Source organism: Xenopus tropicalis, chromosome 5, assembly GCF_000004195.4.
Source record: "Xenopus tropicalis strain Nigerian chromosome 5, UCB_Xtro_10.0, whole genome shotgun sequence".
Classification (NCBI taxonomy): Eukaryota; Metazoa; Chordata; class Amphibia; order Anura; family Pipidae; genus Xenopus; species Xenopus tropicalis.
Window position 1 is genome coordinate 88,821,553 of NC_030681.2, and position 24,833 is coordinate 88,846,385.

General features: G+C 39.4%; 2 protein-coding genes across 9 annotated transcripts in view; both read left to right on the forward strand.

Annotated features, from left to right (window-relative positions):
* The first annotated feature begins 2,275 nt into the window (after positions 1 to 2,275).
* irf6.2 (interferon regulatory factor 6, gene 2) lies at positions 2,276 to 15,596 on the forward strand. 5 transcript variants are annotated; one of them, XM_012963072.3, is made up of 8 exons: positions 2,276 to 2,455; positions 6,880 to 7,056; positions 7,649 to 7,853; positions 9,889 to 9,999; positions 11,715 to 11,861; positions 12,348 to 12,740; positions 13,554 to 13,672; positions 14,105 to 15,596. In XM_012963072.3, the coding sequence occupies exons 2-8, from the start codon at positions 6,883 to 6,885 to the stop codon at positions 14,333 to 14,335; spliced, it is 1,380 nt and encodes a 459-aa protein (XP_012818526.1). In that variant the 5' UTR covers positions 2,276 to 2,455; positions 6,880 to 6,882; the 3' UTR covers positions 14,336 to 15,596.
* Positions 15,597 to 20,370: 4,774 nt separating this feature from the next.
* Positions 20,371 to 24,833, forward strand: part of ibtk (inhibitor of Bruton tyrosine kinase) — a 43,890-nt gene continuing 39,427 nt past the window's right edge. The window contains exons 1-2 of one of the 4 annotated variants that reach the window (XM_031902136.1): positions 20,371 to 20,463; positions 23,622 to 24,291. In XM_031902136.1, coding sequence (XP_031757996.1) covers positions 23,968 to 24,291 — 324 coding nt within the window. In that variant the 5' untranslated portion in view covers positions 20,371 to 20,463; positions 23,622 to 23,967. The other 3 variants (XM_031902139.1, XM_031902137.1, XM_031902138.1) reach the window with 3 other exon arrangements.

The following is a 24,833-nucleotide window of genomic DNA, read 5'->3' on the forward strand; positions in this document are numbered from 1 at the left end:
AGTGATCCCCAACCAGTGGCTCAGGAGCAACATTTTGCTCACCAGTCCCTTGGATGTTGCTCCCAGTGACCTCAAAGCAGGTACTTATTCTTGAATTCCTGGCTTTCAGCCAAGTTTTGGTTGCAAAAAAAACAGATGTTCTGCCAAACATAGCCTCATATAGGCTGCCAGTCCACATAGAGGCTGCCAAATCTCCAATCAAAGTCCCTATTTGTAACCCCAGGTACATTTGTATAGTCCAATAGTGATGAGCGAATTTTTTCGGCAGGCATGGATTCGCAGCGAATTTCCGCATTTCCCCATTGGCAAATTGTTTTGCGAAGCTTCTGTGAAAATTCGCCGTGGAGAAATTTGTTGCGCATCAGAAAAAGTGGCAGTTGCATAAAAAATGGGCGCGGGCCCACCAAAAACCCCCACAGGCGACAAAAAAAGATGCGGACAACAAAAAAAAGATGCAGGCGACAGAAAAGTTGTGCGGCAAATAAGTTTCACAGATTTTCCACCGTTTGGCAAATTTTTTTGTTGTTTCGCAAATTTTATGGAGAAGCGAAATGGGACAGTTTCGCTCATCATTACTTTCCAACTCTTTTTACATTTGAATATGGCTTACAGGTAAAAAAGGTTGGGGATCCCTGGCCTAGAGTAATTCTATTCCATTTCCCCGAGGCAATTACAATATTTTCTCAATTGCTGTTAATAATTAATTTCCTATTGTTTTTCTAGATAAAGGGCCTTATTTACAATCAGCTGGCAAGGCTCAAATTGCAAAATATGGGTACAAAGTGCCATTTTTTTGCACCCCACTCCCTGTCCGTGCTTATCTCATAAATACAGTGTTGTCTGTGTTTGCCAGCACTGTATACATGAGAAGCAGGAGGGGGCATGGGTGCATCATTTATATGTGCCCTGTACTTATAGCCTATGCATTTATTCCACCGCTTGGGGACAATATGGTGGACTGAACAAATAGTCAACCCTATAGCACGTGTGTAAGAGCCCTTAGTATCATATAGGACAACTGCAGTTTCCAACAGCATCCAACCAATTATTTGTTTTGTTTGTAGCTTACTGCTAGTTAGTGCATTAGTAAATTAGTCTGTAACAATTTTGAAATAAAAATAAAGATCCTATTAGTAGCTAAGGGCAACTAATCACATATAATTTAGCACCTTTGTTAGTAAATTAGCTCAAGTGTTCTATAAGACAAGGCAAGGACAACTTTCTTTAATTAATTGCAAAGATTTATTGATGTCCTTCATTGCTGACTGTAAGAGCAATGACAGATGGGTTTCTTTGTTGTCTGATGGGAAATCACCTCACCAGCAGGTGACTAGTCACATGAAATAAACTGTATGGATCCACTAAAATCACTACATATACTTTTCATGTAGCAATCCTGGGAAATCACATGAAAAGGCATTACATGCAGTGATTTTCAATAGATCCAGAGGGAAGGGTATTTTCGGAGTGGTTGGTCACTGGTAGCAAGTGCAGAAATCTTGCAAATAACACAGCACCCTGTGTTTCATTACCCTAAAAAGCCAGTGGTTGTTTTACAAAGAAAATGAAACAAATAAGAAAGTTTAGTTAAGGCAGAAAAACAGGAGACATACTGTAAAAAAAAGATATTTGTGATCCCCTGGAATGCAAAAGCACTAAGGGGCACTACTTTGCAAAAAAAGGCAGCCACAAGTATCTATGATCTGAAACAAAGAGCAGAAGCCTGTGGCTATTTGCACATTGCACCACACATAAATAATGGCCAACAACAGCATTTAACTAGATGTGGTTTGTGACAGAGTGGGTGTTTTTTGGTTGGTTGTGGGTGGGGAGTAACCATTATGTGGCATGGCATAGGCAGATTAGCATGGTTTTGAATGGGCAGGCCATTTTATTCATTGGGGGCCCATCCTACTTTACAGCAGGGCTCTCTGCTCAGGGGGCCTGGGTACTGCATGGTACTGGCCCCATGGAGAAGAGTCCTGATAACTTTATTATATGAATTCCCTGACCCCTGATGGTGGCCCTGGTTAAAGAACAAGAAATTTCCCTCTTTAAATGCATTTTAAAAGAATCCCTAAACTTAGTGGGCTGACCATATTTATCTAAATATCTGTCTGTTCTAGCTTCATCAATCAACAGTCTAATATTAAACTAGGTTGCACAGCGCTGATTCACGATGCACTACCCAAACCAGGAGCGTAGGTGGCAGTACAGACGCGGTCCCTAAGGTGTGTCAATGGTTTGAGCCTGCATGACGTCATCACATACCTGAGGCAGGCAGGCAAGCGGACAGGAAAAGGGGGAGAGGCAATCAGTCCGGGAGTCAGTGGGAGGAGGAGTGAGTGAGGGGGACAGCTTGAGTCTCCTCACGTTTTGGGAATATTGGCACTTAACAGTCGGACCTACAGGGCCCGCACAAAACTTGCAGAAGTGATCTGAGCCCCGGGCAGAGGTGAGTTATAAAAGGGAGTGTGTGGGGGGAAGGCTGGGACTGGGGCTGTGCGTTTCCTGCTTAGAAACCTCTGGGAGCTGCTTGCTGGGAGGGTCTCATTCGCTGCTGTTTGCGCTCACCTACAGCTTCACTGGTCCTTGTGCTACCTGGAGGCTTCTTTTACTAAACATCAGGCCATTTATTTTTTACTTTACCGAAACCTGCCTAGAATGTATTACAACAAGGCAGTGTGTGGAAAAAATACATCGCGCAGGGCTGTACTGAAAACTGTTCACCCACACATTTCCCATTAGTGTGCCTTATTGACAATTGTTTTGTTTAGCCTTTACTAGAGGTTCCTGATACATTTGGGCTGTGGTTCTAAATTGTACTTAAAAGTACTTAGCTCCTGGACTTTATATTTTTATGTGTGTTCTTCCTTTTGCTAAAGTGAAACTTGAAAAGCAACTTAATGCTAAGGTCAGTGCTCCTAGGAGGCAAAAGTCAAACTGATCCTTACCCTTTCTTTATTTTGACACATTTATTTCTGTCCAAGGCCTGTCACATTCAGCCTTCTCTCTAGCATACAGACAGATCCTTGGTTGTTAAGACACCTTATATTCCAAACTGCAGCTGGAGCATTAACAAATTATATCATTCAAACATCATCCATTTAAGAAAAACCAAAAAAAAAAAAAACCAAACAAATAGTCATGGAATTAAACCATCATTGTGCTAAAAGTAATATTGCCCTTCATATTATACACCTTGGTGTTTCCATCATGGTAGTGCTTTTATAACAGCCTTACATGTATATGCAGGGGTCTGGAATGGTTAATAAACATTAAAATACATATGTACACAGTGGTATGCACACAGTTATGGACTGGAGCATCCATACCCGCTTTAGGGGCCTCCCCTGGCCCTGTAATCAAGGAGGGCTGGGAGAAGCACTACAGTTTTCGGTGAGGATTGATTCTAGGTCAGTGGGGCCCCTGTGTTTTTTCACGGTATACTGACTGCTCAGTTAACCCCAGATGCACATCTTATTTAGTCTTGCAACTTATTTAAAGGGATTTTGTCGTGAATATTTATGGTGTGCTTTTTAGGAGCCAGCACTACGCAACAGAACTGCTTTCAGATAATCTGTTGTTTCTCCTACTGAATGTACTGTTAATGGGACCCAAGTCCTATAATAACATAACAGGGTTTCTATTGCATGCAGTTATTATGTCTACCACTAGGTGAGGCATGTGAGCACGGTTAGCAATGCAAACAATTTCTAAATTCTTTTTGAAATCATTGCCCCTATGTATTTGGGGCTAAAGTTCCCACTGCTTCTCACTGTATTTAATGTATTTTTTTTTGTGCCACTACCCAATGTCTTTCACTATAATTAATGTATTTTGAATGCCACTACTTCTGCCCTTAACTGTATGCATGTAGGATCTGAAGTTATTGTTCATAGAAGTCAATGTACCATTATTTACAAGTGCATACTGTGTGTGTATATCTATATATCCCTCACTGTACAAACTAAATGAGGCTAATGGCAGACGGAGAAGTTTTCTTTACACAGTGTATTTTAGCTGCTGGAGCTGGAGCCACCCTAAATTACTGGCAGGCAGTTTTGCCTGTTAACCACTCGCTAACTTTCAGGACAGTACTAGCAGTGCTATTAGGCTATGGAGGCAGTATCAGTTCAGGCAGCTGAATCCTTCAGCAGAGGTGTCCGGAAGCTGCTATCTTGCTACCTTCCCATTGTTCTGCTGATCAGCTGCTGGGGGGGAAATGGAGGGGGTTGATGGCACTCCAACTTGCTTTGTAACAGTAAGGGCTGTGGCACACGAGGGAGTTTAGCCGCCCGTGACAAATTTCCCTTGTTGTGGGCGACTAAACTCCCCGATAAGACATCCCACCGGTGAAAATGTAAATCGCCGATGGGATGGCATACGCGGCGGCTCGATTTGCGGAAATCGCTGAAGTTGCCTCTGTGCCATCCCACCGGCGATTTATAGCTCTGTGGTATATCCTATCCTAACATTTGCAACAAACAAACTGATTTTGCACTATTTATTTTCATTGAACTAATTTTGTTTTCCTCACGTATTTCCATGAGTGACACAATTTCATCCTTCGCAATGTCAGTTTATGTGATAAAGAAATGCATGATTATGACACTTATTTGCTTTAAGGATTTTTTTTTATCATTGCAGTTTTGCATTAAAAAAAAAAAGTGCTTCATGCGTATGATGTGTTACCTCTGAACCAATTAACACATAACTGTTGCTTTGTAGACATGCAGTTTCTCCAAGGTAATGCAGTTCCTCCTACAGTTTGTTGCCAACAACTGGTTGTGTAGACTCAGGAAATGCCCTACATGTATCAACAGTAATTCCATCCAGCTGGTATTTTTAAATAGGTGTGATCACTATTGCTAGCTTAATGTTAAAGGAATTTAACCATTAAAGTGTTATGTAATGCTTCATTAAGTAATAACTGTTACAGCGGGTGTCTTTTTTTGTTCACTTTGATATTCTCATTCTGTTCTAATGGAATGTTCTACTATTGGTGTTATCTCCCTTTGTTTAAAACAAAATCTGGGGATTACACTACAGGTGCATTTTCATGGATAAACAAGTAAAGGAAAAGTCCTGAGACAAGTGGTAGTAAAGGTGCTCATACACCTTAAGATCCTACGGGTGGGCGATATCGGAAGAATCCAATCCTGGGGCCAAACGATCGAATTATAATGTCGGGCATAGGCAAAGTCGGTCCGGAGACCACATCAACTAGCCGATGCAGTCCCCGATCCGACTAGATTTTTAAACCTGCCCGATCGAGATCTGGCCGATTGTAGGCCAGATATCGGTCGGCAGTCCGGTCTGCAGTGCCCATACACTTGCCGATTAGCTGCCGAATCGGTCTAAGGGACCGATATTAGCAGCTAGAATCAGCCTGTGTATGGGGACCATAACACAGTAAGTCTGCCGTCTCATTGATTTAAACCTGAACTAGACAAGAGATCGTCAACCAAAAAAAAAAGAATCTTACAACAGCACAAGATTTTATTTGATTCTACACATTCCATGTTGTAATGAAAAATCTAATAAGATCAAGTTGGATGGTGTTTTGTTTGATGGGTCTACATTACATCTGACAGCCAGTATGTTTGAATAAGAAACAACTGTACCACTTTATCTTGTTGGGAGAAAACACAGCATTTCCTTCTGACAGTCATGTCATGTTGGGGGGGAAATCTTTCATGTAGTTTTCAGATCACATTTTAATACAGTAATCAGTTACATTATGTTTAGACACGTGCAATTACATCTGACTTTCTGGATAAGTCCAGCCTATAGTTCTGCTCTAAAACTACATACAATTACATAAGTTCTTGGGACAGATGCTGACAAAATATTGGGCTTTTGCAAGACTCTTTTTTTATCTGATTGTTGGCCAAGTTGCACCAGTCCAGTCATTTGACATGTGGGTCACATGGGTAGAAAGATCCCTCTATAAAGTATAAAATGGAGCTATCCATCAATCAGATATCACGTTTTGAGCAAAGAAGCAATAAATAATAAACAAGGTTGGGGAAATTAATAAAATTCAGTTAAATAAAGTCCTGGGGTGGATCATGCCTGTAAGTATATAATACAGTGCCAAGAATATATGCAGTGCAAGTATGCTCATTTAACTGGTTAACTCAATAGAGTGGTTATGCATATAATAAACTTCTTCATCCAATGGGATCCAAAGAATGTTTCTATTTATATGAAAGCCACTTAGAGCACCTAACAAATTATCAACCAGCTGGTGCAGGACATACTGTGGGATTTACGCAGCTTCATTTCAATCAAGTGCTGTTTTATTATTACTAAGAATAAGGAAATTTGTCAAAAAATAATGCTATGCTTAAATTGGATGACATTCCTGAAAAATGGGTTAGATCTTAAATGTGAGAAACTAATTGGTATTGATTTTATTGTTTAGTCGGTTAGCCATGTCAAAACAGATACTATGTGCAAAAATAGTCTCTGTTTATCCACATAAATGTACTATATTAAGTAGTTGAGCTGGCCATTGTGTTGACTAATGACACAAGCATGCTTGACAAAGCTAAATGTCTGCATGATGACAAAGCTGAAATACAGAAACAAATACAGTCATGCTAACTTGCAGAGATGATAACAAGAAATATGTGTGTAAGCCTATTATTAGCCTCTTCTTAAATGTAAAACAGGGCTTTTCCTGTTACCTGCAGGTTTAGCTTACTCTTGCAGAACAGAAAGTAAAAATTAAATCAGTTACTGGTATTGATTTTTTTTTTTATATTTTCTGCAAATGACCCCTGTGCAAAAAAAACATCCCCCAGTGATTTGGCCTTTCCTTGATTTTTAAAATAATGGAGAAATGTACTTTGCCTTTTTGCATTGCTGTAGGTCATGGCTTTGCAACCGCGACGTGTTCGGCTAAAACCATGGCTGGTGGCCCAGGTGGATAGCGGAATGTACCCTGGTCTCATCTGGTTGAACAGAGAGGCAAAAAGGTTCCAAATCCCGTGGAAACATGCAACAAGGCATAGCCCCCAGCAGGAGGAAGAAAACACAATATTTAAGGTAAATATTTATGGTTGCAATAATTGTATGGTTTTACAGACAAGTAAATTGAATATAAATTGAATGTAAATGAGGGATGCACCGAATTCTAGATTCAGCCTTTTTCAACAGGATTGGGATTCGGAATCCTTAAAATAATATGACTTTTTGTCACATAAACACGGAAGTTCTCACTTACTTTCTTGTCCTAATTTACATATGCAAATTAGGATTAGGTTCGGTATCAGGACAAATTTTTTTCAAAGGATTCAGGGTTCGGACGAATCCCAAAATAGTATATTCTGTGCATCCCTAATGTAAATGTACTATAATACCCAAATTATTTGCCTATTGCATAGCAATATTTGTTACATTTTTGGGGCTTATTTACTAAAGGGGAGTGTGTATTTCCAAGTAAAAATTGAAAAAAATTATACTTCTGTTTTCCATCATGTTTTTGTAAACTCACACAAAGAGCAGTTTTATAACTGTATAATACTAAAGAATATACTGGTGGTTTATCCTCTGCACTTTAATCAACCAGTTAAGCAGGCCTTCAATGTTTTTTATTTTGACAAAGGCCAGACTGTTAACAAGTTATATTATTGTTCAGGCCTGGGCTGTTGAGACCAGTAAATACCAAGAAGGAGCTGATGAACCAGACCCAGCCAAATGGAAAGCTCAGCTGCGCTGTGCACTAAACAAGAGCAGAGAGTTTAAACTTATGTATGATGGGACCAAAGAGGTTCCTATGAACCCAGTTAAAATTTACGAGGTGTGTGACATCCCCCAGTCCCAAGGATCCATCATCAACCCAGGTGAGCAACAAGCATAATGGTCCAGGTTAATGATGGGAAATGTAGTCAATCTGGTCAAGTAGAAAACTCCCAAAAATAACAGTTAATTAAAGATTGAGTTAAGTGATGTTCTTACCTGAGGGGAGGGGAAAAAACAGAAGATCATATTTCCAAAATAGTATCATCCATCATTGAGTCTTGTACCTTTGCAGGTAAAAATGTGGTGATTCGAATTTGGTTACACATAGTAAAATTGCACTGTAGACCAAAGCACAATGTGCAGTCATAAGAAAACCAGAAGTGGTCTGACAACGATTAAAAAAGATGTAGCTATAATGGCAAATTGTAAGGTGTGATCTTCAGTACCAAAGGAATGCTCAGCTTTTGAGCCTGTACAGCCCTTTGCATGATTTTCCTTAAAAAAAAAAAGTTGTAATGTTGAGTACAATATAGCAAAAATGATTTACTTTTAAAACTAAATGTGTCCCTGAATGCAGCAGTGTTGCTATAAATGAAGGCAAATACACTATATGGACAATAATATCCAGACACTTCCCTGTATAACATTTCATTCCAAAATCCAGTACTTTAATATGAAGTAGATCCATCCTTTTGCTGTTATTAGCTTATCAACTTGACATATATGGTTTTCCTCTAATGTTGGAACACTGTTGTGGGTATTTACTTCAGTTTATACCCAAAAACATCACTAAGAGCACAGGCTTACTAATGGGCACTGATGTTTGATGATTAGCCTTGATTGCATTTGGCATTTCAATTCATCCCACATGTCTTTATTTTGTTTGAGTTCACAGCTCTGTGCATGTCAGGTCTAACACTGTAGCAAACAGTACAGACCTTGCTTTGTGTATGGGGGTATTATCAGATTATTAATACAAATGGGCCTTCCTAAAACTGTTGCCATACATAGGAAGCACACAGTTGTCAAAAATGGAATTGGATTTTGTAGAATTGAAGGAAAACTAAACCCTAAAAATTAATATGGCTTTAAATGCCATATTTAATATACTAAACTTACTGCACCAGCCTAAAGTTTCAGCATTTCTAAAGTAGTAATGATCCAGGCCTTCAAGCTTGCCAAATGAAGTTACCATCTTGGATTTTGTTGGAAGTGTCATTCTGTTAAATGTCTAAATTCACATTTCATAGTAGCTCATTTTAGGGGGTTGCTGTCAATACAATGAACATGTTGCTGATATACATTGTATACATAACATGTACACAATGTATATCAGCAACATTATATGTTGGAGAGGTCCCCCTCCACTTCACACACATTTGGTTATACAGTGTAGGAAGAACGCTGTGAGTTAACCACTGCAACATTTTGTATGCTTAATTGTGCAGTGCCTCATGTACATTCAGCATACATTTGCCTCTACAGACATTTTGCCACAATGGTTGCTTTCTCAAAATGCTTTAAAAAAAAAAAAAAAAAAGAAAATGACTGATAAAGGGATCGCCTAGGTATACATTAGCGCCGGTGTGTAACCATGGCAACCACCTAACAACTTAAATCAAAACGATTATGTATTGTTTAAAATTTCCATACTTGTTAAGTGTTTATTTTTACATGTGGGATAAAAAAAACCCAGCTGTTGGCTGTTTTGCTGTATTTTGAATATTCCTTACAAAATCATTCCATTTTAAAGATCCAGAAGCAACTATACCCCAACCCCTTATCATTAGGATCATTAGAGTATTTCACCTCTGTTATATAAACATGACTGTACTGTGTATTTTCCATTCCATTTGGCATGGATGAATAGACCCACTTAGAAATACAGGATACCTACATTAGTGAGTAAGTGCCTGACTCTCTAATTTGATTTATCTATGCAGTGCTTTGTGTGAAGTTTTTAGCATAAGAATACTGTAAAGCCCCACCCTTCTGTTATTTTTTAGTGCATCTTTATGTTGTGCAATTTATGTTTTACTTTAAAAACTACATGGGCTCAATAATCAAGCAAGATCTTTCAGCTAGCTATATGGCAGAATGTTTTTTTGTCAATAATATATTTTTAATCTTTGCTAGGTTCTGCAGGATCTGCACCGTGGGATGATGATGACTTTGAAGAGAGCGAATTAAATAAATCTCAGAATCATGTACCAATCCAGGAGCCCTTTAACTGCCTGAATATCAGTGGTTTGTATTGTTTTGTTTTATTTCTAAACCTGAATACAGTAAAACATTTGCAAACCACCTACCGTATATACTATAGTATAAGCCGATCCGAATATAAGCCGAAGTACTTAATTTTACCTAAGGAAACTGGAAAAACGTATTGACTTGAATATAAGCCTAGGGTGTTTTTTTTTTTTTAACTGTCAGGCAAGCTTGGGAAGGCTAAGGAAGCTGCCATACTGCCACACATGCCGGGCGTGTGGTGATGCCATATATACTCACACAAGTTCCCCCGTGCTCCTCATATACACGCACCCTAGCACGAAGAAGTTCCCCATGCTCCTCATATAGGCGCTCCCTTGCATCAAGCTGTGCGCGCGCTGCCGGCGGGACCCGTCCAGCCACGGGGGCGGGTCCCGCCGAGGGTGTCTTTTCCAGCACATTTTTGGTGCTGAAAAACTCTGCTTATACTCGAGTATATACGGTACTCTATTGACACTGGGGTTTTTCAATCCTAGGCTGCTTCAGTCCACAATATCCACAACAAACAAATGGAGGAATTCTTATTCTCAATTTCAAGAAGCATAATTATACAGAATGCAAAAAAAACTAACTCTGTGTCTTTTCCCTAGAAAATAAATGAAAAGATGAATACTATTTAAATTTGATTAGCCATTGACCAACTTAAACAAATAAACAAGCAGGGTAAATTCATGGAATTTAAATATCCTTCATTTCAGACTGCTCTAGGGCAATATCCACCACAAACATAGAGATAAGGCACACATAATTCATAGTGGGCTATCTCCCTACAGTGTATATTGCAAAGCAGAAACTGACAGTACAAAGTCTCTGTCCTCTGTTTCTGCTTTACTGATACTAGTACTGACATGGAGCCTACCAATTTAAATCTGGGAATGTGAAATTACATTCCTTAAGAATATAATAATGTTGACCAACCTGTCTGCCAGGGTTCTGGAATGAAGTTACTTATGCTTACTTAGGTTTGTTGCTATAACATAGTCATAAAATAATACATCCTTTTTACTTTGGTTAGCTATTAGAGTACCAACAACATAGCCATTACACTATCTCCATATCTTTTGCGAATGAAACTACTGTCGTGGCATTTACTTGAAGCAGTCATTTAATAATGACACTGAGGCAAGCACAGTGCATATATAGTTGCACCATCTTAGAAAGAAAGACAATTAAAAGGGAATAGGGAAATAAAAAAAGGAAAGGATGTGCAGCCTCCAAACCTGTACTTTTGTAGAACATATATGTGTGCATATTTTGTGCATTGCATAGTTGTGTGTGTAGTCTACATATTTGAGTAGGCATTTATATTTTATTATGTATGCAAGTTTGTAGCGTGTCCTCATGCAAACTGGGGAAATTGATCTGAATCTCTCTGGAATTGGATCTGAGTTAACTGACAGCAACAGTATCTACCATAGGCAGAGCATTTCTAATATAAAAAAAAATAGCAGCTGCAGGTGGGAAACTGCTCTCTGCAAGGATCCTCACAGACAAGACCTTAGTAATCATCTTTATAAAAAATAATTTAGATATAGTTAGAAAAAATCGATAATTGCTGGGTCTGCTTCACAGGGTGAATCTGGAGTCAACATAGGCCTTCCAGCAGGCCTTACTATAATTTTGTTAAAGATAATTAGTCAGTTTCTGGGTAAAGCTAGCTAATTGCTTACTGCTATTTTTATATCTTGCAGCAGACTCACCCATGGGATCAACTAGCACAGGCAGCTGCACCCCTGAGCAAACATGGCCAAAGACTGAGCCCCAGGAGATGGAAGTGCCCCCAGCAGCAGGCCCTGCTGATTTTTTCAGTTCTCCAGAGATGTGGATCAGTTCCCTACCAAGTATGTAATGTTTAAATCAAGCTACAGTGTTACAATACAATAGAACCTTGCTGGCCCAGTGTTTATTATGTTACACTTTTAATGTGTTGTTATAGCTTGTAATTATAGGGTATGGATTCTCTCAATTTTTTTGCTTTGCTTGTCTGCGTGTACTATGCTTTCCAGAGGAAGATTAGAACCATTTAGCCACAATCATAACATAAGAATGTTCATAAGCCAGAGATTAACAGAGCAAACAAATACCTGGAAGAAACACATTAATATGACATGAAATTGCTAAACCCAGCTTTTTAGTGTAAAGGTTAGGTTTTAGTGTAAAGGTAAAAAATGTCTAATTTGTGGTTAACCTGGTAGGTATACAGCTGTAAGGTATATTCTGAGCTGCAGAGTGGTCCTTCTTTCTCTTAAAATTAAAAGAAAACAAAATGCACATAGTTATGTATCTGCTACACCATTTTGAATTGATATCAAAACTTTTGTGCTTAGTGACTGACTTAGAGATCCAGTTCTATTATCGGGGGAAAGAGATGGGTCAGGCGACGACAGTTAGTAACCCTCAAGGCTGCCGGCTTTTCTATGGTGACCTGGGACCAATGCCCAATCAGGAGGAGCTGTTTGGACCCATCACTCTTGAACAGGTTCGCTTCCCTGGAACAGAGCAAATTGTAAATGAAAAACAGAAGCTCTTTACTAGCCGTCTCCTTGATGTCATGGACAGGGGCCTGATACTAGAGGTCAGCGGGCATGCCATATACGCAATCAGACTGTGCCAGTGTAAGGTCTACTGGAATGGACCCTGCTCACCATCTCAAACTACCCCAAATCTTATTGAAAGGCAGAAGAGAGTAAAACTTTTCTGCCTGGAGACTTTCCTAAGTGGTAAGTATTCTGTCTTCATACACTTGTGAAAGAGTTTGAAAGCCCTTTTATTTGTGATATGCTGTATTGTGATATTATGCTGTATGTTTTTTGCTTGTTTGTATGACTAGTATGGTCTGTTTCTGATAAAAGAAGATGCTATTTTTTTAAAGTACTGTTGCGGTTTTAGCAGGCTGAGTTTGTGATATACTCCTATCCAAGTATGTTTACTTTTTAAGTATTTATACTTAGAGTAAGTACTTACTATGGACATAGCCATGATTTATTTCAAGAATTCCTGTGGGGACAGGTTCCTACTATAGGCAGTCCAATTGTTTCTGCCTTCCATTCCATGCTTCCTCTCAGCAGACTTATTAGTATTCTCTAATAATAATATACATAGAACTGTTTTATTTTTACTAATAATAAATGTTTCATCTCCCTCCTAATGGAGATCACCAAAAGTCTATTACTCTGTAGTGAAAACATTACTTGAACAAGTAGTTGCAGTATTAGAGTATTAAGCTAATTTATAATTCAATATTGTTCTTTGCTAAAAGAATATTTAAACATTAAATAAACCCAATAGGATTGCATATTTTAGTTGGGATCAAGAACAGGGTACTGTTTTATTATTACAGAGAAAAAGGAAATGATTTTTAAAAATGTAAATTATTTGCTTAAAATGGAGATTGCCTTCTTGTAACTTTGGATAACGTGTTTCTGAATAATGGATACATACCCTGTATTTTCACACATAAAGTTTGATCTGTTAGGAAAAATAATTGTCTAAATTGTGACTAAATAGTTTTCTTAATTTCTTCTTGTATGTAGAACTTATCTCTCATCAAAAAGGGGTAGTTACAAAGCAACCACCGTATGAAATCTACTTGTGCTTCGGAGAGGAGTGGCCAGATGGCAAATCCAAAGAAAGAAAGCTCATAATTGTTCAGGTATGCTACTCAGATGTTCATTCTGTGCATGTACTATGTATGCATTGTTATCAGGTTAAAAAGCAACGTATAGCTGGAAAACTGATTCCTGATGGAATAAAATGACAGTGGTAGTGCAATAAATGACTGTGCTGGAAATGTTTTTGAATTTGCTAAATAGATTTTTGAATTTACAAAGACTTGCATTTTACATGTTCTTATGTAAGTTTTGCCATTTTGGGTGAGGATAACCGTATCGTTTTTGGTGGTCCAGAAACATAATAAAGTTATTTTTTAAAGGGGTAGCATACCCTGTTGTTTAAGTTTAGTTCAATTAATAGAGGGTGTGCTGAACAAACTTTTAGCTCATTGTTTGAATTTCTTGCGCTAGGCTGAGGAAACAGGAAATCTGAACCTACTCCTGGTTTATTTTTTTTTATTAATTCTTCACAGATAATACCAATTGTGGCACGTATGATACTCGAGATGTTTAGTGGGGATAGCACCCGTTCCTTTGACAGTGGCAGCATTCGTCTGCAGATTTCCGTCCCTGACATCAAAGACAACATTGTTGCTCACCTGAAACAACTGTATCGCCTTCTTCAGAATCATCAAGGCCCAGATGCTTGGCCTCTCATGCAGCCACAAAACATGCACCTGGCTCAGACTCTTCAAGCCCAGTGAGGACTGGTTCCTCTGCAGAATAACTCTTGTCTTTTTAAAGCAGGACAAGCAACTGTCCCTGCTGGAATTTAACTATATAACTATAGAAAAGGATACGGATTAAACAAATATCTTTTTTATGCCGGGAAACTCCCCTCCCCCCGCCAAGATAGACCCTAGCAAGCATGTACCATTCGCACATATATGTGACGTGTATCTTTTGTAGTGTTATTGTAACTTTAAAAGCACAGAATATTTCTGGGTTAATAATAATTAGGCTGTTTTCTTCAGGGGATCCTGCAGCTGCTCCATGTGTTTAGTAACAGGATAGTATGATGCATGTCAGTGTACACACGGGGGATTTTGGACAAAAAAGCAAACACTGTGTGAGCAGTAACAGGTGGATCTCATTCAGTCCTGTCACTGAACATACAGTATGGAACTGAGGTTTTTTCTGCTGGTGTTTTTCCGCTGTAGAAGAAAACGCTTCATCTACCATTAGCCTTACCAATATATTTTGGCTGACTGCCTTGACAGCTGGCTTTTCTATGGCATGTTTAGAGAACCCACAGGCTCACCCAATCTTTCTATATAGTAATACTTTGGTGCTCAGTACTGAGTGGCATTAGGATTCACCTGGAATACTCAATAGAAATCACAGAACTAGCACACGCAATTGAATAAACTGAGCTTCCTGAAAATTTTACCACCATTTAAAATTGTTGCTACTTATTTATTATTTTTAATGCATTAAATTCTATTAACAATCTTCTCCATTAATTAAATGCATTTAATAAAATACTTTTATAATATGTGTATTCAGTGCTGTTAGTGTGAAATCATAGGGCTAAATGCAAAACAAATAATAATATCAACTGAACAAAATGGCTTTGCTGCCACCTAAATTACTACTACAATTTTAATTTGGTGGTTGGAAAAGACAAGATATAAATTTACTTAAATGTAATGCTGTTTAAAACATGCTAAAGTTTAGGTGAACATCGCCCTAATCTTTCTTTTAATAGCCAAATGGTGCTATTTGGGAAAAAATGTTGACTGCAATTAGTTTTTTTTTTTTTTTAATATTTAATTATAACCGTGCAAAATTTCTATGATTCTTTCTATACAGTTTCATGTTCCGCTGTGTAATTCCAAATTGTCTGCATAGGAAGTATGCAAATTAAAATCATATAAATAATTCTTTGGTGGAAAGAAATGTGTTCATAATCTGCTTATAAATACCCTTTTTACCTAAATAAATGAATTGGAAAATTGGTTGTAATTGTATTGTTCACAGGCTGTACATTGATGTCTTACAGTGACTCAAAGACTGTGTGTATCAAGTTGTCATAGTGGAAAATGTGGCCCCTTGTGGCATCTCTTGCTGTGCTTTTACAATTTTTCTTTTACTATACTGTGCATGTGCTAATCTAGGGAGTCTGCACAAGGGATCCCTGGGAAAAGAGGCAGAATGGAGCATAGATGAAAAACAACAAAATGGAAGAAATCCACACGCAAGGCAATTTCAACAGGAACCAAGTCCAGATGCACAAGTTTATTGTGTCTAAAAGTACCAACCACGTTTCGGCGTTGTGCCCCTTCAATAGGTGATATCCCCACCACTTCCCACACCTGTTAAATAGGCACCAATCCCTTCCCTCTCAAGAATACTAAATCAGTCACCAATTCCAACAATTAGAAAAATGTCCAAATATGTCCTACTTGAGAAAATTGTCCATGAATCCAACAACAGAAATAAATCCAAATATAGCAAACAACCTAGAATGACGGCAGTGAAAGCAAAAATTGACAACCACTATCCCTGATATAAGTAAGGAAAGTTTACCACACCCTGGATGATTCTCATATTTAATTAAATTTTCAAAAAATATTCTGAAAGCAAATGTGAAAGTTGCGCAAAGCCGCGATTTTTTCGTAGCGTTAACACTTGCGCGCAAAGTCGCGCCTTTTTCGTATCGTTAAAACTTAAAAGGTGCGACGTTTCGCGCAAGTTTTAACTCTACGAAAAAATCGCGACTTTGCGCAACTTTCGTAATGGCTACGAAAAACTCACGTTTTTACGCAAAAATCGTAAAGACGCCGAAAAAATCGCAAAAAATACGAAAAAAACGCAAAATTACCGATCATTACGAAAAAAACGCAATCGGACGCATTCGGCCCGTTCGTGGGTTAGTAAATGTGCCCCCAAGTGTACATGCTCAGTTAGTAAGACTATGAGGAAGCTTCCCGCTGATTGGCTTAGATCCACATTTCTAAGGGGGGGAGTTCTTAGCATTCTTGAGGGAGGGAAGAGCAGGAGAGAAGAGAAAACAGAGAGCTGCGTGGAAAACAGACACAAGAAATCTTTTGACAGAGAACTCAGTGCAGCGTTTCTGTGAGTGCTTATGGCTGTATTTACATAGACCTTTCTGATAAAGTTTACTTAGTTTTTACCTTTCTTTCTCCTTTAAGGCTGCTCCTTTGCTCGTTCCCCAGCCCCTAGGTAATGTGCAGAGGCAGGGAACAAGTGGCCCCTGGGGTGTGATTGCCCAGGGGCCCCTAGGCAACAGCAGGCATGTGTAAACTACATGCATTTTTGGATCCCCCCAGCGCCGCCCACTGACCCGATCCTTCCTGAAGATGCTTTACTTTTCATCCCCGGTCCTTCCTCCTCTTCCAGATGGATCTGCCTGCTACCCCAGGTTAGTGTAACACACAAAGCACATGGGATGCACCTAAAATTTATTATTTTTGGGTTTGGCTAAACCCCAAATCCTAAGTGAAATATTCAGCCGAATACCACACCGAATCCAAATTTGCATATGCAAATTAGAAATGGGTGTCAATTCTTGATTCACCTATATGTGTACTTTTCAAAAATGTATGGTTTTGGGGGGGGGGGGCAACTTATTTTTCTGTGTTTTTACCCCACAAAAAATGCAGCAATTTTTATGCACAGACTTTCTTTTGGGGTCTCTAAAATTCAGTAATTTACTGCTGGGAATTTTTAATCTATAGAAGTCAGAAATCTCCATGAATCTTCATAAAATGAGAAAACACAAAATGTTCAAAAAATGTCTGGCACTGACTGTAACTGAAATGTGAAATTCTGCTGGCAATTAAAGGGTTAACAAAAGTATGCGCAGAATAAATATTAATTCCTTTTTATTACAAATATAAGTGCCAGTAAAATTAGCAAAGAAAAAATGCCCTTAATTCATCTACACACAATGTTCTAATTAGGGACCAAACAAGGGGGAGCAGAACCGGTGTCCACAAAGTGGACCTGATAGGTACCCACTCTGCTCTCCCTTGCTGTGATTGCCTGTTTAATATGTTTAAGATGTTTTTGATACCCACCAAATATAAATCTACATTTTAACATGCATATTTGGTGACATCTAGTGGTGATTTCATAGTATTTTTACTCTTCATGATTTCTACTTTTTAACTACACTTTTAATTTAGAAATGTGTATGTTTTGTTCCTTTTGACACTAAACAAAATATGAAGCTAGTCTCAATTTAGCACTTCCTGTCACTTTGTAATCCCACAGAGCAATGGAGGAGTTAATAATGAATGAAGTGCCTCCTGATAATGAGCTGCTCCAAGGCTACTGCTTAGGGCTCTGGCACAAGGGGGAGATTAGTCGCCCGCGATTAACTCCCTGTTCGCGGGCGACTAATCTCCCCGAGTTGCCTACCCCTGCCATCCCACCGGCGAACATGTAAGTCGCCGGCGGGATGGCAGACGCGGCGACGCGATTTCCGGAAATCGCCCCGCCGCGTCTGTGATGTAATAACATTGTAAGTTCTTGTAGAACTGTAGGAGCATGGAGAAGATGCAGGCTTACAGTTTGAGTGAAAGCCTGGATACTTGCGACCCAGTAAAGTTCCATTTGTGCCTGTTAGGGTAGGAAACCCAAGTTATTCACCGAAAGTACTGTGCCAAGGGCACAAGATGGTCTTAAATTGCTTAAGGATTTGTAGCAACATAGATACAAACTCTTCTTATCAACTCTGAGTATCCAGAGTCTGTATAGGTTTCTTCCAGGCATCCTACCCTTTGTATGCAAAAATAGAATCTAAGACCATCGGTCGCACGAAACATCGTCAGATCCGCCACACACACTCAGGGCTGAAACAGCAGATAAGGAGGTAGAAACAATAGGATTTCTACCTCCCTCTGCCGATTCAGCCCTGATGGCAGTTTTTGTTCAGGCGCCTTCTATGGCGCCCGATCAAAATTTTTTAACCTGGCCGATTGGCGAGTCGTCCGATATCAGCAGCTTCCTGCGATATCGGTCGACTCGCCGACATGCCATACACGCACCGAATATCGTACGAAACGAGGTTTCGTACGATAGTATCGGTGCGTGTATGGCCAGCTTAAGTCTACAATATATGACTATATCCATGCCCAGACTGGCAATCAGTTTTACTTTTACTGAAACCAGGCAATTTTCTCCATTGCCATGACATAAATTACATCAAATTGCAGGGAGTAGCAGTAGGTTTCCCCAAAAAACTCTGCCAACCCAGCACTAAACTTATCTAAAGCCACCAATATAACAGTTCATTCATTATTTCCAAACAAACTTATTGGGGCTTGTCAAGACTGCTTCTGCTCTGCACTCTTCTCCTTTATATGCTGATCCAACAAAGTAGCCAGCTTTACTGAGTGCTGTGTGAGCAAGGAAGGGGTAGGTGATGCCACCAGTGCCATTCCTGCCAGCATCTGCCCCTGCAGAACCTCTTAAGCTTGCCAGTATCAGGTAGTTTACCACTCCCTGGTGACTGAGAAGTCTATTCTCAATGTAGGCACCCAAAAGCTGGACTTGGGGCAGGCTTTGGACACCAGGGCTGGATTTCCCAATTGGTCGCCCGAGACCGTCCCCGGTCGCATGCCCCCCCCCCCCGAGTGCGCATGCGCTGTAGGCCAAATCATGCATACGGAGCAGTGGGGAGAAGTCCCCAAGGTTTCTGCCGCCCTAGGCCCGGGCCTTTGTGGCCTTTCCACAAATCCAGGCCTGTTGGACACACTGCAACATTTCCTTCACCTTCACTTGGTGGCTCATTATAAGGAATGTGTGCTGTATAAATGAAGGCAACATAGAACTTTGATGGGATTCGGCTAAGGTAGGGGTGCCCAAAAGGTAGGTAGACCTTGAGGTAGAATGCACTGGAATGACATCCCGCCACTTCACTTTTGAGTGCGGCTGCGCAAGCCATCCATCTTTGTAGTTTCATCCCAGTATAGAAGATTTTCCCCACCGGGCCACTGTATATATTTGTTCCCACTTTATATATGTTTCTGTGTGCAGACTACAAAGTACTACAAATACTCTGTCAGGGCCATCATTTTCTGCCTCTTGCAGTGCATATTCTTTCTGTGGTGGGTAACAGCTTTGGAGCCATGAGGACACAATGCAGAGACGAAAGCCAGTCGACCTCCCTGACAGCACCTCGAACCAATGTATGATTTGATATTGTACAAGGTTCTTAAGGTGCTTTATGAAAAGTGCGTTGCTAGGCAATTCCTTAAAGAAATGAAAACGCGTCTGATTGCTACAGAAACACTGATATAGTTTATATGAATAACCGCTGTATAGCCAAGGGGGCAGCCTTTCAAGTTGAAATAGGGCTAAATGACCCAGCATACCTAACAGGTAAACTATGTACAATTGCACTGCAGACTGGTTGGGACTGAAAGGTTAGAACAGCAGCAAAGCAGAGTAGAAGAGGGACCTTCTTTCCACATCATTGCATTCTGGGTAATGTAGTTTTACGTTACCCTTGGCTGCATACTAATGGTAAAGCCAAACTACATTACCCAACATGCACTGGGAGAGACATGCCAGGTATACTAGGTAAAAAAAAAATTGCCAAGTTTTCAAAGTACACACCCGCCAAGGCTCCAAAAAGTATCCCAAATCCGTACCTTGGCGGGTTTGTACTTTGGAAACCTGCCTGAGCTTGAAACTAGCAGCCCAATTTGGTAACCCTGTGCAGAAGGCGCTTCAGAACTACTGCGCATGACCACATCTTTTCTGCTGTTTTGCAAGCTCTGCTCCGATTGGTGGGTTATGTTATCAGGAAATAACAGGCTCTTACAAGCTTTGCTACAGTTGGGCTATTGCTGCTGCTGCTGTAAGTGAGTGAGGGAGGGAAGGAGGCAAAGGGGGGTGGTAGCACATTTGTTTCAAAGAGCTGCTTTTCATGCAAACTATCAGAAAGATCTAGGCATGGTAATGTCTTTTGCCACACATGCTGGGGGAGGTGGGGGGCATGTTTGTCTCAGTGAGCAGCTTTCTTACGATCGAATACAAATGCTGGGGAGGGGGGAGGGATAGTAAGGGAAAGCACAGTCTGTGACGTCGGGAAGCTCTGCGTTGCATACAGGATAAGCGATCCGCCCCTTGGAAACTTTCTCTGATAGCTCTCAGAATTGCAGCTATTGCAGTAAGTTTTAAATGGCGCATTCTGCTAAATAGAGACATAATCTGTGTGAGACACAGGTTAGCAGGTTTAGGAAAGGTGAACAAATCCTTTAAGTTTACACATTTGTGTGATTACTCAATTCCTTTCCATTGATTGCCCATGCCATTCTTGGCTTGGATATCTGGTTTTCTCCCCTTGCTATGGGCTCAGGGCTGCAGCAGCTGGCTCACTAAAGCTTTTTGGTGAGTTCTAACCTGTTCATTGTATTAGAAGTTAAGTGATTTGTTACATTTAAAGTGAATCCAACTGAAGGCTAAAGTGACAGGTCTTGAGCACCCAAACCACTACCACCGTTAGGTTTATATAACTGCTTAAACTAGTAGCCATTTAAAGATGCTGTTATTTAGTAATGAATATTATCTTGTAAATGTTTATAAATATATATTTAGTTTTTATAAATTACATATTATTTCTACTTAGCTCTGTCATAAATTGATTTATTTCACCAGTTATATTGCTGTGCTCTCTGGCCTTCCCTACAGAGAACAGAGTTGCAGTTGCTATGGTAGGTGTGCTTGTGTGCCATGCAACAACTGGGACTCTTAGCTATTGAGATACAAAAAGTAAATATACAGCCGTGCTAGTTTCCAATAAGGCAAGGTGCATTCTCTTATGTGTTGCTCTCTGTGATAGACCCAATTCTAGTGTAGCCATAGGGACATTTCAGCTGGAAGAAGGAGATAAAGCACAGGTTACATAATAGATAACACATAAACTCAGTAGAACACAATTGGATTCTGCTGCAGCTTATCTATTATCTACTGTGTATCCCATGCTTGAATGGCTGCCCCCATGGCTACAGAGCAGCTTTTTATATAAACTATAGTAGGGTTTCTGAAGCAAAGTTTTACCAATGCAGGGCAACAGTACATTATATTGCCATTCCCTTAAAATACTGGAGGTGGGCATTGAAAATATTGTTTCTATTTTTGCTGACACTAAATTGTGCAAAACTATAAGTTCCATGCAGGATGCGGTCACTTTGCAGAGCAATTTTATAACATTGGAAACTGGGCAGCAAACTGGAAAATGAGGTTCAGTGTTGAAAAATGCAAAGTTATGCACTTTGGTCGAAATAATATTAATGTGAGTTATACACTAAATGGTAGTGTGTTGAGGTGATCCTTAAAGAAAAAGCAACACTAAAAATGTTTAAGTAAAAAATCTATTCTACCCTGCCCCAATAATTGCCCTGTCCTGCACACCATTTATTATTTTGAATGCTTTATTAGAAAATACCTGCTAAAACTTGGCTTCCGGTCATTTGAAATAAGGCGATACGGCGATGCAGGAAGAAGAATCTACTATGCGACAATCAATTGATTGATCCTAGCCTTTCTTCTGTATAGGAAGGAGTCGGGTTAGGCTCGATCAGTATAGTGGATCGAGCCCTGCATCGCTGTATCACCCTATTTCAAATGGCTGGAAGCCAAGATTTAGCAGGAATTTTCTAATAAAGCATTCAAAATAGTAAATAGTGTGCAGGACAGGGCAATTATTGGGACAGGGTAGAATAGATTTTTTACTTAAAAATATTTTAGTGTTAATTTTCCTTTAATTGAGAAGGATCTGTGGATTTTTGTAGATAACAAGTTGTCTAATTCTAGGCAGTGTCATTCTGTGGCTGCTTAAACAAATAAAGTGCTGCCTTGTATAAAAAGGCATTAACTCATTGAATGAAAACATAATTATGACTATGCAGTGCAGTTTTGGGCTCCAGTCCTTAAGAAGGATATTAATGAGCTGGAGAGAGTGCAGAGACTTCAACTAAACTGGTAAAGGGGATGGGAGATTTAAAGTGATACTGACACGAAAAAATTACTTTTAAAAATATTAATATACATAAAAAGTTACCTATAGGTCGTGTTGACTGTTTTTCGCTCACAGGGTTGCTTTTGTAAATAATTGTTACTTGAAGTTCATGAACCTGACTGTTTTGCCAACCTGACTGACCCTTCTCAGCCTGTCAGTTACAGATTTCAATGCTAACAGACAAATATGGCTGCCCCCTCATAGAGGAACATGGGGGATCAGACAGGTAATGTAAAAGCATCAGGCAAATACTTTTATGGCAAAATTATAAAGTTCTTGCAAAGACAATATTATGAAAGATGTAAAAAAAGATTTAATTTCTGGTGTCAGTATCTCTTTAAACTATGAGGTTAGACTGTTAAAGGTTGTTCTCTCTGGAAAAAGGCACTTGTGAGGGGACATGATTACTCTGTACAAGTACATTAGAGGAGATTATAGGCAGATGGGGGATGTTCTTTTTTCCTATAAAAACAATCAACGCACCAGAGGTCACCCCTTTAGATTAGAGGAACAGAGCTTCCAAGCTTCCATTTGAAGCAGCGTAGGTGGTTTTTCACGGGGAGGGCAGTAGGGTTGTGGAATGCCCTTCCTAGTGATGTTGTAATGGCAGATTCTGTTAATGCCTATAAGAGGGGCTTGGATGATTTCATGAACAAGCAAATTATCCAAGGCTATTGGGATACTACACTCTACAGTTAGTATTGATGGTGGCATAAATGGTTTATGTATGCAAGTGTGTAGATAGTGTAGATGTGTGGTATTGGTCTATGTTTGTGTGCTGGGGTTTGCTTAGAGGGGTTGAACTTGATGGACCTTGGTCTTTTTTTCATCTGTGTAATGAATACATTAAAATGTGTCTTTCTTTTACCACGCCCTAGTGTATGACACAGTTAAAGAATATATTATGTTTGATGGCTTTTAACAATTCTATTGCATTCTTTCTTACAGTATATTCTTGTATATAATCTGTGTTTCTTTTTCTTTGTTCTGCACAGATATATTTGCAATCATGGAGATCTGAAAGGACAGAAGTTTGAGTGGAGGGTTGTCCCTCCCTCTACATTCTTCTCTATATTGCTGCTGGACTCATGTCTTGAACATAAGAACAAGATTATATTGCACAAACATTTTCTTATAAACTTGTGGAAGTGGGTTGTAAGGGATTGCTTTGTAATAGTAATATTTATTATTAATTGTAATGAAGTGCCAAATCTATTTGTATAGCACAAAAAAACCATAGGGATATCATGGTATGAGTTTTCTATGGTACTTGGGCTCTTTTTTGGAATTTGCTTCCACTGCAGTGACATTTGCAAAGAAGAAATGTCAGATTGAAAAGAAATGGAAAGAGTATGGCCTGAGTGCACTACACGTTGTCGCTCTCTCCAGCATGCCTTGGATGTTATTTCCGTGGTGACTAGAGGAAGTGAACAGCAGATAAAGATCTTCCTTTCTTCTTACTGCTGTAATGCTACTACACTAAAAGATACCTTTGGGCGGAATGTTACTCATATTGCAGCATCCTGTGGGAAGAAAAATGTACTTGATTGGTTAGTTACAGAAAAAGGTGTTGACTTGTCAGTCAAAGACAAAGAATCAGGATGGACAGCACTACACAGAAGCATTTTCTACGGACATATTGATTGTGCATTATCCCTCTTAAAGGTTAGTAGTGTAGATACATTGTATTTAAAGGGGAACTAATATAAGGTTTAGCTCACTTCTATAAGAAACTTTCTAAATATAATAATTAAATATTGTATACTATGTCTAAAGTAACTATTTACTATTCCTCAGTCTGTGTCTTTATTCTCTCCTCATGCAGTAGTTGGAGTCAGATTTTGATTGTCCGTAATGTCTAATAGATGCTTTAGAAGTGCTCCCTTTGCCGAAAGATGTATTAGGGATCACTCTTTGAAAATAACCAGAAATACTCTCTCTCTACATTTAGGATTTGTGCTGGAGTCAGTTGTTTTGTTCGATCTTGTTTGTGCAGGAGTTGGTTATCTGAGTAAGCTCTAACACATATGCTAGGAAAGGAACTGCCCTCCCCAAAGTATTGTAACCACCTGAAACTGGTCATGTCCTTGGGATTACCCATACTTCCTTAATTCACCCAAAAAAACCCCCAAATGAACATCTTAGTATAAGAAGTATCCTTGGGTCACCAGCATTTTTGAGGGCTTGTCCTAGTCTTAGTTTATATT